Source organism: Sebastes fasciatus, chromosome 11 (assembly GCF_043250625.1).
Source record: "Sebastes fasciatus isolate fSebFas1 chromosome 11, fSebFas1.pri, whole genome shotgun sequence".
Classification (NCBI taxonomy): Eukaryota; Metazoa; Chordata; class Actinopteri; order Perciformes; family Sebastidae; genus Sebastes; species Sebastes fasciatus.
This window is the reverse complement of record NC_133805.1, coordinates 12121478-12139362: the sequence shown is the minus strand read 5'-3', so window position 1 is coordinate 12139362 and position 17885 is coordinate 12121478. Positions and strand designations below refer to the sequence as shown.

At 43.4% G+C, this 17885-nt stretch overlaps 1 protein-coding gene across 1 annotated transcript in view; it reads right to left on the bottom strand.

Moving 5' to 3' along the window:
* Positions 1-307: 307 nt before the first annotated feature.
* ephb3a (eph receptor B3a) overlaps positions 308-17885 on the bottom strand; it is a 33848-nt gene continuing 16270 nt past the window's right edge. The window contains exons 6-15 of the mRNA XM_074650676.1: positions 17590-17714; positions 15662-15818; positions 15342-15450; positions 15010-15062; positions 13802-13924; positions 12852-13099; positions 7812-8027; positions 6661-6810; positions 4205-4398; positions 308-1896 (exon numbers count right to left, since the gene is read on the bottom strand). Coding sequence (XP_074506777.1) covers positions 1785-1896; positions 4205-4398; positions 6661-6810; positions 7812-8027; positions 12852-13099; positions 13802-13924; positions 15010-15062; positions 15342-15450; positions 15662-15818; positions 17590-17714 — 1487 coding nt within the window. The 3' untranslated portion in view covers positions 308-1784. The remainder of the gene's footprint in view (positions 1897-4204; positions 4399-6660; positions 6811-7811; positions 8028-12851; positions 13100-13801; positions 13925-15009; positions 15063-15341; positions 15451-15661; positions 15819-17589; positions 17715-17885) is intronic.

The window sequence follows — 17885 nt, the reverse complement described above, 5'->3', positions numbered from 1 at the left end:
CAGATTAAAACCGAGCAACATTGACGTTTGGTGCGAAGCCAGATTAACTTTGCCTACTTGAAGCCTCTCCAGCAGCAACAGAGACTGAAATCCCCCAGAATGGTCCTGTGGTCTCGCTAATTGGCGAGCGGCGTGGACCGGCGGCCTTTGATTAATCTTAAACCTTAATGAGTCCATCCAAAGCCTCTGTGATATTCCAACTGAGGAGGTAAAACACACTCCCTCTTTTCATCCCTCGGCCGGATGAGAGGAGACCCGGAACTTCAGCCTGGTGAACCCAACGAGAAATCAAAGAGAATACCAGAGATCGGTTTAATAATTTATTTGCATATGATTATCGTAAAAATACTGAAAGAGAAATGCTTATTTTTGTTCTAGTTTTCTGCCATTTTTTTTTTTTTTTACAATCTAATACACCTTTAATTGCACAGGAAAAAGTCTGGCCCGACAGACACACATTTTCTTCTTTCATTGTGACATATAGTTTCAGATATGTAATGACCATTTAAACTCCATTTGTTTGCTCCTGAACAATAAACAAACAAGCATACAAACGAGGGTCATAGAGAGGCCAGAGTCAGGTCAGATGGTTGTGAATGCTGAGCCGACCGGTCTGATAGAAATATAGTATTATATACAGGCAGTTGTGTTAGATAGGAACTGCGCTGACAGCTGGCGAGCTGAAGAAAACACATGTCAGGAGAAATAAACCAATGAGCGACTTGTTGTTCTACATTAGAGTTTTGTAGGTCAGGTCAATATTAAGGTCACGGAGCTATCATCTGGATATTGACCTTTTTAATTCCCGCTGATCTGCGACACATTTCGCCAAAGCAAGATATACAACACAGCACTACCACAGGCGCTTTTTCATTTCCGTTCCGAGCAGAACATTTCACGTCATAATTTCACTCATTCATGTCTGTCTGGGTTCGTTAAAATGTGTGTGAAAAAAACAAGCATTGTAATAAAAAAGTTAAGCCCCGACGCTCGTAAAAAAACACACCGAAAAAAACACCTCTTTGCAATAATAGATAATAACTTAGCATTCAAAACAATGCGTATATGAATCAAATAAGATTAGGAAAAACATGGACGTTAAAAATGCCACCAAAGCAACAGTTAACGTGGAACTTCGTACTTTTGTCATGAAAAAGAAGAAGTTTCCACTTTGGCATGCACATGACGTGTCCCGCACAGTGTCAGTTACGTCTCTCGAGACGGTGTGAAGACTCGGATGCTTTGTACAGGTTTTGTAACACGTAAATCTCCCGGTACATGTGGAAGACGGTATTTTAAGAGGAAGCAGATGAAAAGTGTGTGTTTTTGGATTGGATTGAAGGTCTACAGAGCTGTCTTAAGAGTTAGCTTTAAAGCAAACGTTTTGCTTTGTCTTGGCACTGTTGTATCGTCTAGACACTGAATCCTATCATCTGTGTGTGAGCTCTCTCCGGTCCTCAGTCTGAGGGGGGGAAGAGAAGGAAAGACTGATTCCCAACCAGCAGAAAACACATGCAGACATGCAAACACAACCTGAGAGGGGGGGCAATAGGAAGTTTGGCTTTATGTCACAAATCCACAAGTGTCAAGTAATGAACACACACACTGCAATGGACAGTTCTCTTGAAACGGACATTGAATCTCCAGTCGGAAAGAAAATTCCAAAACGGTCCTCTTTCTCCTTCTTTTCTTTTCTTCTTTTTATTTTACAATCGGGCTCTTCACGTCAGAGTTTCTAGGTAGTTTTTTATTCGTTCCGTATCCTCCGGCTTCGCTGCAGCAGCTCACACCCTGATGGGGAGAGTTTGGCTCATCTGTTGCCGAACGATTTCCTGACTGCTGTCCGGACTCTTCCTGTTGTGCCCCGGCAGCGTCCCTCCGAGCCGCAGCAGGTCCCTGCCAACACAAAGCCGCACAGGTCAGCCAGCAGGTTCACAACCACTTTAAACAAAAGATACGGCTCATTATTGCTCCGCTAAGTGCTCTCATTGAGGGTGGATAAAGGTCTAATCCATCTTAGTGTCGGTGTAGAATATACACACCTAAGACCTCGTGGTTATAAACAATAAAAAACACAGCATCGTGAGGAGAAAATCTGCTGATTTACATCTGCTATAAACAAAGTCCAGCTCAAAACACCCAGCCAAATCTACTCATCAGTTTTAATATAAGTTCAACATATTTCTTGGCTATCTTGAGGAAAAAAAGCGCCGCAACCTCCGTCCGTGTGTCCTTTGTTGCTCGGTCAGCGTCCTTGTTTTTAAGGCCCCTTGTGGCAGAAGATGCTCTACAGATAGCGCTGCATCTCATATCCTCTCTCTCCCTCGGTTATCTGCCCCGACATCGGTGAGCAGCCAATGGCAGGTGAGGAGGAGCGAGCGTTCACACGCACACGCAAAAACACGGGAGACGCTCCCTAAATCATGCTCTGACAACATGATCCGTTCTCTCTCTCTCCTCCTCCTCTCCTTCCTCCCGCCGCTCCTCCGTCTATCTCTGTATGCTGTTGCATACAGATGAGGCCATAAATTAATCATTGGCATGTCATCTGCACACGGTGACACGTGGCATAACATGCACACACACGCACACACACACACATATCCCTTTCCTACTCGCCCATCGCAGCATTGGGCGCGCCCTCCCCTGATGCATTAAAAAGCTCATTAGCAACCTAATTAAACACATTCCTCTCTTTTAGCTTCTCCTCAATCTCCCTTATTACTCACACTTCATCACCTCCTGCTTTTCCACATCAGCAGCTCTGGCTGCTGTCTGTCCTATCACCTACATTCCAGCATCCAGCCAAGTATAGGGGGAATTAAACCGAGGTCAGCCATTACATTTCCACACACAATTAGCTTCGCTGAGCCCAAACCCTGGCATAGGAATCGCCCTTGGGGCTTTGTGTCGGAGTGAAACTGTGAGCCAAGGAGCTGGCACAAGACCTGGATGCTGTACGTATGAATTCCGCCTTTTGTGGCTGTCGGGAAACGAGGAAGCTATCGCATAGTCGGTGCCACAGAGTTGAGGATGTGCGCTTGATTCATTATACATCACTGCAGAGCTGAGGATCTAGCATCTAAAGCAGCACTAATCATACTGTTGACTGGATGCCAGGCTAACAAAATTCAGAACAAACACGTCAGTGAAAAACGGCTGGAGTGTTTGTGAGGCGCCGCGCTGAAAACAAAGTTGAAAAACAACTCGTCGCCGTGAGGACGGCTACCTATGAATAAGTCAACTTCTACACTTCCAAGGGAAGAGAAAGAGGCAGACGACTGTCTGGCTGTAAAAAGCCTTCAGCTCAAAGAAATATCCTCCCAAATCAACCGGAAGCATAAAACAAACCAAACCAAACAAGCATGAACCTTGGTGTGGCCTCTCTTTAGGCCAGCCATATATATATATTTTTTTTACTCTGACATCTTATCCCAACAACCCAGAGGCACGTCTCTGCACCAGGAGAAGTCTTCATCCTGCACTTCACAGCTGTCATATACAATACAGGGGACAATTTCACACAAGGTGAAAGTGAGAGAATTGCATCACCCCTTTTTGTGTTTGCACTATTCAGCTGTTATTGTGGGAAAAAAAACCTCAAAAGCATAAAGTGTCTATATGGAAAAACCCAGCGGAATAATTCATATATTTTCATCAAAGGTCTGCCAAGTCAGCCAACAGCACAACAAACTACACAGCCAACATTACAGACTTTATGATGAAAGCTCCAGCAAATGTGTTATCAAATATTATAACATTTCTACTATGAGCGTCTGCATTTACTGTGGTTGCTGTTGTGAACTGAGATTCTTCAGAACGGTCAGAAGTTGCAAGATAATGTTGCAGATGAACATCCATTTGGTGCAACCCTCTACACACATAGCCTATAAACCCAGTGAGATTTTTTTTGCTGTAGCTATTTAGAAAGTAAATTCAGCAAGTTCGTCTGAAAGGTTGTGAAATCTCACAGCAAACTTGCCAAGGTGGCAACCGTGAAGTGCTTTGCCCTTCCTAAAAAGAGCTGAGATGTAACACATTTCCAAAAGCAAAACACTTTCCGCCCGCCTTGAAACTTCTTTCCATTCACTTCAATGTGGAGAAAGGCAGTGTGAGAACAATGCTGAAGGATAAACTATGCATGAATCTTTCCTTATTGAAGAAAAGTGTGTGAGAAAGCTAATTTGGTCTACTTCAGACTCACCCTGAGTAGGTGCTGGTCACCACTTTGAGGCTGGCGGCGTTGCGAAGCAGCTTGTCCAGGGTGCTGACGATGCGGGAGAACTTGGGCCTCAGGTTCCTCTCCTTCATCCAGCACTCGAGCATCAGCTGGTGCAGCACCATGGGACAGTCCATGGGCGGGGGCAGCCGGTAGTCCTGCTCTACCGCCGTCATCACCTGAAGGGACAGGAAGTCGTTCTTAAAAGTCTCTGAGAGGCTGAACAGCAGTGCTTTGAGCTAAATGCTAACATCAACATGCTAACATGCTCACAATGACAATGTTAACACGCTGATGTTTACTGTGTTCATCACAGTGGGCAACCTTTGGGACTGAAAAGTGAAGCCAATGTGGAAGTGCCTTAAACTTGCATTCTTTCTAATAGCCAGCAGGGGGCGACTCCTCTGGTTGCAAAAAGAAGTCTGATTGTATAGAAGTCTATGAGAACATGAGCCTACTACTCACTTGATTTATTACCTCAGTAAACATTGTAAACATGAGTTTATGGTCTCAATCGCTAGTTTCAAGTCTTCTTCAATACAGCATGATGTTCATTTAGTAAATTATGGTTCCATTTAGAGTTAAATAGACCATAAAGCAGGAGAGGCTTTAGGGCGTGGCTACCTTGTGTTTGACAGCTGGCTATCACCGCTTTGTCTGGTCTGGGAGTTGTCTGTGCTTTCGTCTTAGAATTGTGTGTTTTCAATTCATGAAAGTTAACTGAAACATTTTGGTCATCTAAAAATATCTTATTCCAGTGTCACTTCTGGTTGCAAAAAAAACCCCAAAGGCCAAACTCGAGGCTTCAAAACAGCAGTGCACAAACCAATGGGTGACGTCACGCCAACTACGTCCACTTCTTATATTCAGTGTTCATCATCTTAATTTAGTCTGTTAGCGTACTAACATTTACAGCCGAGGCTAATGGGATTGTCATAAGTTTTGCAGGTATTTTGTCATAAACCAAAGTAGAGGACAAATTAACATTTTGACCTCATTATTGCGCTAGAGGAAAAGTTAGAGGATCACCAGTGTCATTACAATTCATCCTCTGGGGACCATGAATATCAGTGAAATATTTTACCGCAATCCATCCAGTAATTGTAAAGATATTTCACTTTCAACCAAAGTGGTCGGCCGACATTGTCGTCCATGGAGCCTCTAGCATGGCTAAGACTGTGAACACTTTCGAATGCACACAAAATTTCAAGTGCAAAATATGGACCAAGAATATCTTACATAAAAGGATTTAAGCAAATTTCATGTGGTGCTTTTTACAAAGTGTTAACATTTGGCTCTGACTCATTTGTATTATGCTCACTCTGTTTGGCCTTTGTTAGCGTGGCGGAAGAATAATCCCCCGTTACTGTATTATGTCCTACATTAGACAGTTTCTCGGCTCCCGCTGTCACACATTCCAATCTTCTTTTCAGCATCTTCATAAAAACTCTAAAAAACAATATTATAAAGTACATCCAAAGTTGTCACTTCAAAACGGGCGTGATTGATAGGAGAGACAATAAGTGGAGGATGAAAACGTTGACGCATTGATTTGATTTCGCCTAGCAACCGCATTTCCCTCCATAAGCTCTGTATGGGTTTTAACTCCCCGCAACAATAAAAAAAATTGCCATTTGGGAACAATAAAACATTTCTGCTGCGCCCCTCTCCTCCTGCTGCTTGTCCTTTGATTTTTATGTCGTGCTTCCAGCCGGCGAGCACCTCTGTTTATATCTCGCATTTGTTGACTCTGTTGCTTATTGAGCGATGACTGTGGCACAAAGGCTAGTGGGAACAATACAGGGCCTCTACTTTGATGCTTTCATTACTGCATGTGGGTTTTGTTATGAAAGTTATACATACATTACTGTCATTTTTTCATTCTGGCTCCTTTTTTTTGTTTTGCTTTATTGCTATCAGCATTACAACTCTGTTTTTGAAGCGCAATACAGAGCGGATATTCCTCAGAGAATAAAGTGGAGGTGTACACATGCTCCAGTGCTTTGTTCATGGAGGAGGAACCAGGAGATTTCTTTTTCTTTCCCTGAGAGCTCACTGCTGTAGTTACGATGTCTGTGCAGAGCAGATAGCCTACAGGTAACAACGGCTGTAAAAAAAAAATAAAGCATTTTCCAGAGTTCTCCTTTGTGTGTGTGTGTGTGTGTGTGTGAGGGAGGCTTTGCAGTATGGATTTGTAGAGGGTGGGCAGGCTAGGGCTGTAAATAAGGTGGTAAAAAAACTAGAACACAGACACACAGCTGCACCAGCATCTGCAATGAGCAGATAAAGACAGCAGAACGGGCCCAGGTCCAACATGTCACGCTGGAAATCAAAGCGGCAACAGCTCAGAGAAACTCTCAGCCGGCCCTAAACTTAGACATAAAACTCCCTGGATGAGCATTCGGTCTGTAGATGTATGTTGGAACATGAATCTAACTCACATCCTGGTTGCTCATGTCCCAGTATGGCCTCTCCCCGTAGGACACCACCTCCCACATGACGATGCCGTAACTCCACACGTCGCTGGCGGAGGTGAACTTCCTGAAGGCGATGGCCTCTGGCGCCGTCCACCGGATGGGAATCTTTCCTCCCTGCACACAGAGTCATCATCACTTTAGAGGACATTACATTGACTTACATTCATTACCTGGTAGAATTACCCAAATCCTAACCATAACCGTAACCTAAACCTAACTTTACCCTATCCTTTACGGATGCACCGATACCTGATCGTATATCGGGCCGATACTGAGTCAAATACCTGGATCGGATATCGGTGACAATGGAGCCAATCTATTCAATTCAATTCTATGTTTATATACTATTTACATTATATACTGGAATTGAAATTCCTGTTTAAGTTTTGACCAATTTGTTGCTGCAATAAATAGTTTTACACTTGAATTGTAATTCCTGTTAATTTTTAAGATTTTTTACCATGTTGCTGGTGATGATTTATTATTTTAATAATAAATAACAATTCAATACATTTATATCTGTGTATTTATTTGTCACATTTTGTTTTACAAATTTAGGAAAGCAACGTTTAAGTCTAGCCTGATGTCACCTTACGCATAGTATGATCCCAGTCACTTCCACACAGTGAGGCACAATGGTCTTGGATCGGTAATACCCAAAGCTCAGGTATATTGCCATCGGTATCAGGACTGAAAAAGTCAGATCGGTGCATCCCTACTAACCTTAAGCCAAGTGTTCAGCCTAAAATGTAATGATCTTCGTTATGGGGACATGCATTTTGTCCCTAAAAGGAAGGCGAGTCCCCACAATGTGACTGTGTAAACAGATTTCCAGTATGTCCCCACAACGTCAGTAATACATGCACAAACACACATAGAGGGGGATGGTATAGACACCCTGGGTGACACTAGAGTCTTAAAACAACACACACATGCAGAGGCTAATGCACATTTCACAGACGGTCTCGCAACGCTAACGCAAATATTGGCACACATGAGCAGTCGCACATGCATCCATATGCACATGTGAAACAAGTGAAGGGGATCAAATTAACAAGCTCAATTAAACATGCACACGAGAGTACAAACATTGAGTTAGCGCTCATAATACTCACTAGGGAGCTCGTGTAAGTGGGGTCAGCAGAAGTGTCATCCAGGAAGCGCGACAGGCCGAAGTCGGAGACCTTGCAGACCAAGTTGCTGTTGACCAGGATGTTCCGGGCGGCGAGGTCTCGGTGCACGTAGTTCATGTCCGACAGGTACTTCATCCCCGCGGCGATGCCACGCAGCATCCCGACCAGCTGTGTCATCGTGAAGCGCCCGTCGTTCAGCTGCAAAAACACAGCCGGAGATAGAGCGAGGAGGGGAGGTAGGGGGGGGGGATGAAAAATGAGAAACAAGGATGTGTTGAAATGTGGAGAAACAGACGATAGGGAGGAAGAGTATGGGAGATAAGGAGGAGGAGGAAGCACCAATCAGTCACTGAGGCCACATAAACATGACATCTGTCATAATGCTTCACGGCTGCTCCTGACAGTCGGTGACAGCTGACCTTTTCACGCATGCTGTCCAATTAGCTGATTAATTACACTCTTTACTGCCGCACTAAACACATTAAGGCTCTATATCGACTCCACACAAAAACAAAAAAAGGATGAAATCAAAACCAGACAACTGCAGGTTGTTTTTCTGTTCCATTCTGCAACTGACTGACAAACTAGTTGCAGGTACAGGCGGTGCACGGTTGTTAACACAAAGCTTTGTTTGCATTTTTTTCCGCTTGCAAAACATTAAAGCAAAAATCGTCCCGTCGACTGAATTAGAACGGCATGTTGCTCAAAGCTTATTTTCCTCATTTGAAAAGTCCCTGATTTGCAGAATTTTGCCCTTTTATGTTAACATTTGAGAAGCATGAAACAAATCTGAGATTAGGGCTTTCAGGGTTTAATTTACAATTCTCCACGTGTATGAAGCGTGACACAGTGGGATAAACTCCAGATCGTAATACATTATCAGCACTCCGACCTGTGAGGGCTCATGAAGCCTGATGTGTGTGAATCGAAACTAATCAATCGAATGTCAACACAATTATCTGATATAAAAAAATGGATGGATGAAGCTGAAAGTACGCTGTGAGGTTTTCTTTCATGACCTGAATACTTAAAGAGGACCTGTTATGCTTTTGTGCTTTTTCCCTTTCCTTTAGTGTGTTATATAGTTTTTGACTCCGCCAAGGCCGGAGGCCTAGGAGGGAAGTTATGTTTTAGCCGGCGTTGGTTTGTTGGTTTATCGGTTTGTTGGTTTGTCCGTTTGGAGGATTACTCCAAAAGTCCGGAATGGATTGGAATAACATTTTTTGGAGGGGTGGGGTGTGGCACCATGAACAATCCATTAGATTTTGGTGGCGGCTTCGGGGATTTTTTTTAATAACTCCGCTCAGCCTGTGCATTAACACCACAGGCTTTAAGATATGCGCAGTGTAACCGATGCCGCGTTCATGACGCGTCACCCTGCCTCTTTCCTTCTGCCTACAGAGGGACAGAGAGAGAGCGGGGGGTGGAGGGAGTGGGGGGGGGGACACCTGTAAATTCGGCATTTTTTCCCACTAAACTCTGTGAAATTACAGTTGAGTTGGACCAAATCACACTTGGTGATTGTTGGAAAGAGTAATAACGACGGTTTAGGTGAGTTTTATTTTGTTTCTGTCCAGTTTGAATGAAGTGTTTTCGTACAGCTGATCTCAACATAAACAAAAATACACGCGGATGATGGCGTAAGCAGAACGGAGAGGGGGCAATCGTACTAGGGCAGCTTGGCGGAGGTCTGCGCTCTCCGAGTGCCATTCTAGTTTATTCATGTAAAAGGTCTGCAAAATGACAAAGTCCAAAATCCACCCCCACAGAAACACTGATCCTGAACTGCCTGAACTGCCTGAAACGCCTTGCTTGAAGTCCTGCCTTATCTTCCGTAACGTGGTGATGTCACCAATTAACACATTTGCATAATACCTGCCTAGCGGCTAGTTTGGCATGCCCTCAAACAGAGCTAGTTAGAGCGGAGCTGGATCGGAGTCCAAAGAGTTTGGTTCGGTTGACTAATCACAAAAGAGTGAACCAACTGACCAATCAGAGCAGACTGGGCTTTTCGGGAGAGGGGTCAGGAGCTCAAACAGAGCGTTTCAGACAGAGGGTGAAAAGAGGTGCTGCAGCACAGCCGGTATGAGAAAAATAAAGCGGTTTTTTTTAACATTAAAGCATGTAAACATGTTTTAGTAGAAACCCAAAATACAAGTATGCACCGGAAGATAAGCACAATAGGTCCTCTTTAATATAAGTAGAATTCTTTTTTCTTTTTTTCAACATAATCCATCCCTTCTTTGACTCCAAAATGAGAAAGCACAGAACACAAGACGTGACATGATAAAACCATAACCATTCTGCTTTGTAGTCGGCACACTCCAATGAAGTCTGACAGCAAAACAAGCCAGAATGGATGGATGTGTAAACAGCCATGATTCATAGCAGGCCTTCAAAAGCCACGCTGGTGTGTGCATGTGTGTGTGTGTGATTTCTGTATATGTAAAATGCTTCTACATGTGCATATGTCATGTGTGTGTTAAGTGTGTCCATGTCTCCGGGGAGCTGCAGTATGAAGTCTCATTTGCGTGACACACATGGACAGTTTGTGCATGTGTGTGTGAGAGTGGTTTAACTCTATAGTGTCCTTGTCGGAGCAGAACTCAAGAGTTCCTCTGAGTCACAGGCAGTGTGAAAGTGGCGGGAGCGGGGGTGAGGACAGCACAGGCCGCCGAGTTTCTGTGTTATTTGTGGGACAGCTGACTGAGAGGAGTGGGTGAGAAGGAGGGAAGAGGCTCAGGCTGGACTCTCAGATGTAGCAGGGCCACAACTAATGATTGTTTCCATTATCGATTAATCATCTTCAAATAATAGATTCATTGTCTGGTCTATAAAATGTCAGAAAATAGTTTAGTGTGCATTACAATGTCCAACCAAGAGTTGGGCTCTGGGGGATGTTTCCAACAAAACAAATAATTGGCAATTATCTGATAATTGATTTGTTCTTTAAGTCCCTTTTCAAGCTTCAGTGAGGATTTACTGCTTTTCTTTGAGAGATATAATAGCAAACAGTTGGTTTGGACAAAACAAGCAATTTGAAAACGCCACTTTGAGCTCTTTGGGAACTTGTGATGAGAATTTTTCACTTTTTTTCTGCCATCTCATAAACAAAATGATTGATTTTTGACAATTGGCAGATGAATCGATAATAAAAATAATGGTTGCAGCTGTTTCAAATTGCTTGCTTTGTCTGAGCAACAACACAAAATAGAAAATTCACACATTTCGGAAGTTGGTCGCAGCAAAAGCAATTTTGCCTGATAAATTACTCAATTAATTGATTACAAACATTGCTGTTAATTTATTTTATTTTAATTGACTAAATGTTTAGGTTCCATTCTCAATACTTTTTTGGTACGGACCAAAATCTGTCTGTAGCTCCATTATTCAGCCTTGAAGTCATGTATTAATTCTTTAATAAAATATTCACTAACTTAACTCTATTTTTGACAGTTTTAGACTGTATGTTATTCAGGCAAAGTTGTTTATAATATTCGACAAGTTATAAATATTACTTCTAAGTTATATATATTTAAGGATTTTGCTGAAAAATATGTTTATTTTCCACAAATTAAGCACCCACTGCAAGAATATTAAAAAAGTAAGGGTGCAACTAACTTTCCATAATCAAATAAAAATAATGATATTTTTTCAGATGAATCAATTGATTAATAATTGACCTAAAAAATGCTCATCAAGATTTTCCAAAGCCCAAGAAAACATCTTTTTTTAAACTTGTTTTTTCTAACCATCAGTCCAAAACCAAAAGATATTCAATTGAAAGTGGCATAAAACTGAGAAGCTGACTTTTTTGTCTTTTTGTGGGCAATAAATCGATGAATCCTTGGGTTTATAAAATGACAGAAAGTAGTGAAAATGCCCATTACAATTTCAAAATTGCTCCTCCTAGATAGAAGTGGGTATTAAACTTCCTTTTTTCTGTAATAGCTGAAATGTGTCTGTAGCACCAAGTATTGACAACTGTCAAGAATCAATTCTTAAACTTTTCTGCTCATACATTAATCATAGTATATTCACAGATTGAAATCGTTATTTTTCAATTTTTGGTATTTTATTTAGGCAAAGTTCTTGTACGGCTGCTTATGTTTTGACAACTTCTAATCATAAAACTCTTGTATCGGCACTAGTATTGAAAGATTTCAAACAATAACCAGCCCTGATGTTGTTTGTCCTGTTTGGCATTTTGCCTCTTTATGTCCACACAGACAGGAATCAGGTACGATATACAAGGTCTTCAGCCAGTATTGCACCGCAGGCAGACGTACGTTTATATGGCATAAAGCCCACTAAAGGTAAGATATGTCAAAACAAGATGGTCAGCGTCAAAGCTCGTCAATACCACCGATTCATCATCTATGCAAACAAGCAGCTTCATACCACTTAAAGATAAACTGCTCTTAAAGCCAGCAGCGTGGCATCGATTCACCAGAAGCATTAAGTAGCCTCATCCAGCCTAACTGATACAGTAAGTAGACTTCTTCACAGTGCAGCCGTGCAGGAAAACACATTTTATTGAATGTAAATGACATGCAATAGCCCCCACGCAGCTCTAAATGTACTGTGTGACACCTCATTTCTCATCCCGCCTTTGTTCAGCGTTTTGTGTAGGTGGCGGTGGTCTGAACCGAAAACTCTGATCAGTAATGTATTCTGCAGTCGTACAAAGAGTCTCTAATACGCTGAAGCAAACCCATCCAGAGGTCTGCTGTGTGACGGTTTTCCACCAGGAGTTTGTGCATTGGAAAGCCTGTCGGCATCACTCAGTCACGTCAAGCAGAGACACTATGCCTGTCTCCAGGCGTTATATTGCACATTTAATCTCTATCACTCAGCAAGCGAGCGCCTCGGGGTGTTTCACAGAGAGTAAAACATTCCGATAACCCAGAGGTGTCGTGAATGACTGTCTGTGTGTGTGTGTGTTCCTCTCAGCTTTGATACAAACAGAAAGTAATCTTCTCCGTCAGAGGTGTTGCGGCGCACACCTCCCGCCAAGCTTACCCTGAGGAAGGAATCGAGCGCTCCGTTCTCCATGAATTCGGTGATGATGAGGACGGGGCAGCTCCGCGTCAGGACGCCCTCCAGCCGGATCACGTTGGGGTGGTCGAACTGGCCCATGATCGAGGCCTCGGCGAGGAAGTCACGCCTCTGGCGCTCTGTGTAGCCGGCCTTCAGCGTCTTAATCGCCACAACCATCTCCCTGCGACCGGGCTGCTTTAGACGTCCGCGGCACACCTCGCCGAATTCACCTGGGTTGAGAGAACAAGGTGGGATAAGGGGAGGGAGGAGGTGAGGGTAGTGGGGGAGAGTGATCAGAGGAAAGAAGAGGAGGGGTGGAGGGGAGAGAGGAAGTTGGGGAAAGTGCGGGGAGAGGGATCGTTACTGGTCAGATTCGGGAGTGAAGGAGCTGATTTGAAAGAGTTGAGGGTCGGCTTCAACTGTGGGAGAGGCTTAAAAAAGAGAAGGACGGGAGGTCAGGGGTCAAAGATGTTGGGGAGAGAGGGAGTGGCCCATATCGATCGAGTGTGCAACCTTGGGGCGGTGGAGGGAGACAGAGGACGGGCAAGGAGCTTGGGGGTTTTGCATTTGGTGCCTGAGTGTTTACAAGGGAGAAAGAAAGAGAAAGAAAGAAAGGAGGAAGGTTGAACGAGCAGGAGCAGACTGTCATTTGAGGTGAAGTTAGGACACAACATGCTGCTGGAGAGAAAAAAGAAAAAACAGACTAGAGAGGGGGAGAGAGCTACAGAGAAGATTTTTATTTCAATCCTTCCCACCAGCAGCTCTCATGCACTCTGTGAATCCTATAACCCTTTTTCTCCCGGAGAGAGAGAGAGAGGACTCTCTCACAGAACAGACCTCGGGGCTTGATGGCATACTGCTGCTCAAATAAATGATTAATAAACCTGAATCCCTCCCCGTCTTCTTGGACAAAAAGAACGCCGATGTTTTACCTGCACCGATGACTTCTTCTATTTTCACGCAGGAGATGTCTATCTCTTTGGCAAACTCGTGGATGGCGTCGTTGGGGTCCTCGTAGGTGAAAGGGTCGATGTACACTTTAACCCCTGGAGAAACTGGGAGGGAAAGATCACAGAGAAGTCAGCATCTAGTCATAACCTGCCTGGGTTGATAAAAAAAAGAAAAAGGAATAATTTGGCTTTTTGGGAAATGATTAGCTTTGCTGCTGAGAGTTAGATTAGAGGATTGACAACAATCTCGTGTTTACGATGAACATGAAGTTACAGTCGGGAGATGGTTAGCTTAGATGAGCATAAAGACAGGGAGCAGGAGGAAACAGCTAGTCCCAAAGCTCGCTTATTAACATGTTTTATCTCATTGTTTATTCCGCACAAAAAGTGTAAGTGTAAAAATGACAATGTGTGGTTCTGCGGGGGGTTAGGTGTCATCAACCAATCTCTGTTGGTTGGCTGGAAACTTCACAGTGATGACAAGACTTCAGGAAGTTACTGCACCTGGCCACTTTGTTTTTTAATAAATTAAACAAACAAGATATGGCGTGTTCATTTGTGGAGGTGGCACGCAGATTTTTAAAACTTTGGACAGTCTGGTTCCAGTCTTTATGCTAAGCTAAGCTAACCATCTCATTGTTTTAGCATCATATTCAATGGACAGACATGAGAGTGGTATTGATTTTCCCGCACCAAAAAAAGCAAATAAGTACATTTCGCAAAAACTATTTCTTTAATTGCAACATCATTTTTAAACTATGACATGATATGATCATATCTGCCCTACACAGAAAGTCTATATACAATTTACTGTGATTCACTGCCCAAGTCTACAGTGCATTGTATTAGTTTATTGATCAGGGACGTTGCTCATTGATAAACAGGAAAAGAAATGGACTGTAAGTGAGCCAGAGTTTGCCTTGAAGGCTACTTTCCATCTGTTGTCCTGGGCCAAATGTTAAAAAATACACAATAAATACACATATCTTATGAAGTACACATGTTAAAAAGGAGTATCGTGACAAACATCAGACAGACAACATGGTTAGGACTTCCTCTGAGCAAATAGGGAAATGGTTCCCTGACTCAATCAGGTGATTGGATAATTGATTGAATCAGTTGGTTAACTGTACTGGCATGACCAATGCACCACAGAGGAGACAGTTCTCAGGCCAAACACATAAACTCACTGTATTGCTGCAGTTTCTCAGTGTACTCCAGCTCCGAGCCGCTGCGCTGCTTCCTGTAAACAAGCAGCACGTAAACAAAGTCACATTCACATAATCAGTCTTGACCCTTTCCAGGTACAGCCGATGAAACTAATATCTAACGGGACTATCAGATGAAACCACAGACTGCCGTGGGAGAAGCTCACAGGGCAGCTGTGTTTTCTCCTCTTCCAGAGCTAAAGAGTAAGTACACACACCCTTTGAAAGCATGTTAAAATTTAATGAGCCGCTTTGTTCCGAGCCTAACTAACAAAATTGAACATGCAGTTCGGTAATAAAAATCAAACACTTACTTAAGGCAGACAACGGCGATAACCACCAAGGCAACAATGACCACCAGACCCGCGGAGGCCGAGCCGATGATGAGAGGCAGCTGGTCCTGCACCGACTTCTGAGGGTCACCTGGAGCAAATACCACACACAGACGCAAATAAGTATAATAACAGCAGAAACACTACTTAAGAGATTAAAGGGGTGGCCTGGACTGCAAGTGTAATGGCTTCCAATTAAGGCGGCCATAAAAACTACTAAGCTTGAACCGTTATTATTAAGAAAACTGTAGCAGCAGATCATCGAGAACAGACTGTAAAGCAGGAGGGAGGTTTGTCCGTACTGTGGAGGCTGGTGCTGAAGTCCATGGGGTTGCTGTAGCGTCCGTATCCGGCGACAGTGCGAGCTCTGACCTGCACCACGTATGGCGTGGCGGCCCTCAGACCCTCCACTTTGGATGAGCTGTGCTGGGCTGTTACGGTGTGGGACATCGCCTGGCCCTGAAGTAAAACAAAAGGACCATTAAAGCTGCAGCAGCAGCGTCGGGTGTTTCCTGATGGCTTTCAGATGGCCCGTGGGCGAGGAATCAATCTTTTGGCTCTCAGTTAGCATTATGAAGCAGTAACTTTTAGAAAGAAGAAATAGCAGTGTCTATCTTACAAATTAAAATTTGAATTCATGAGAAGCTAGAGACAAGTAAAAAACACGATAAAACGATACCAGTGACGCTGTCGAGGCTGGTAATAAAACGCACCGTTGCTCATTCCAACATGCGTAGAGGTTGTGAAGCTACAGCCTTTCGTAGTCTGGTGTGACCCGTAGCCTGTGGTGGCTAACGTTATAGCTAAATGTTTTGCTCTGTAACTGAAAGAGTTTGTTGACTTTTTGACTTCTCTTCTTGCGCTACTGTTACACTTCATTTCATCATTTACTATCTTCCTCTAATTGTCACTTGAGGCCACAGTGGTTGCTGTTTAACAAAAGTTACACCGTCAAAGTTTAAAGCTATAAAGGAACCACACACATCTAACTCAAACAAATGAAAAGCTGGATTCCTAAGCAACAAAACCACCTTTTCTCTTTCCTTAGACATTATATAGGTTTATACCTATATAGGTCTTCTCTTAGTCTGGCATTGCCAGTAGCTTGTGGTGGCTAATGTTGCTTATGTTAGCTAACTTAAGATAGATATTACTAACCGACATTACCGAGTAAGTTTGCTGATTTTAGGACTCTTCTCTTATTGTGCTACTGTTACACAATGTTTGGCAATTATTAATCAGTTCAATAATTTCGTTCAGTTCAGAGGTTGGGTGCTACACTTCAGTGACGACGGCATCGGTCGGGACGGCATTATCAGCTTTAACCGATGCATGACAGCAGTAAAGAGCAACAGCCGTGAGCTAGCCAATGGGGCCTGCTCACATGCACTAAAATCACGCACGGCTAGCCCGGCTATGTCAACAAAGCACAGAGAAGCTCTGATTACAACACAAACACAGAGGGAGAGGTACTTCATTCTCAGGTAGACATTACTCCTCTGAATCTTTACATAGCAAATAGTTGTTTGATGCTATATAAATGCTCTGAATAGAGAATAGAGAACCTTTAAGTACGTTTTTTAACCAGCTTCAAACGAAGAAGTAACATAACGTATATCACAGTTAAGCTGAATGGATCTTTCATCTGATTAAAGTCCCGTTTTGGTGGGATTTCCTGGCTCTCTCTCCCTATTTCTGGTTGCCTCACATCCATTGCTTAAAATGTCCAGAGTCTCCAGCCCTCGCCACTTTGGTCACCTTAACGGTCATTCTGCAAAGCACTGACCTGGCTAATCAAATACATGTAAACGCACTTTACTGGCCTTCAAAGCCTTCAAACAAATGGACCAATTACTAAAACTGACCTCACTGGAACCGACGCAGACCCTTGCATTCTTTTACAACATCCTGTGAGGGTCTAAGCTTCTTTTTTTACCATCAAAGGAAATGACCATATTACATCTGCAGGGCTTTACAGGGGAATTTAATCAAACCAATGTTGCAGCATTTCCATCACCAGTTGCTGAGTCTGACCAGCCCATGCTCTCCAACAATAGACATTTTTAGACTCCACCAACCCACCCAAACACACATCACATTTCAATATTAAATTTGTCAGTATCCATAAAAATGCTTCTCTCTGCACAGGGCTGGAAAAGCAGATTTTCAGAGTCAATAAGGCGAGCAGTGTGACCTACATTAAAGCGGTGGCTAAAAAGTCCGAGCTTACCCTCTCATGGTATTTAATCTCGTAGTCGAGGATGACCCCGTTGGGTTTCTCAGGGGGCAGCCACGACAGGCTGAGAGTGTCCGAGGTGGAGCGCATCAGATGGACGGTGGGCACTGCTGAGGGTGCTGCGGTTAAGAGAGGACACAGTTTACATTACACACTTCCAGCTGCTGGACAGTTACTCCACTTGGGAGTCATTTCAAGTTGCCAAGATTTTCTCTCCCCAAGTCACAAACCATCGCAGCGAGATAATTATTATTCGAAATACTCCAACCTGAACGGTTTAAGAAAAACGG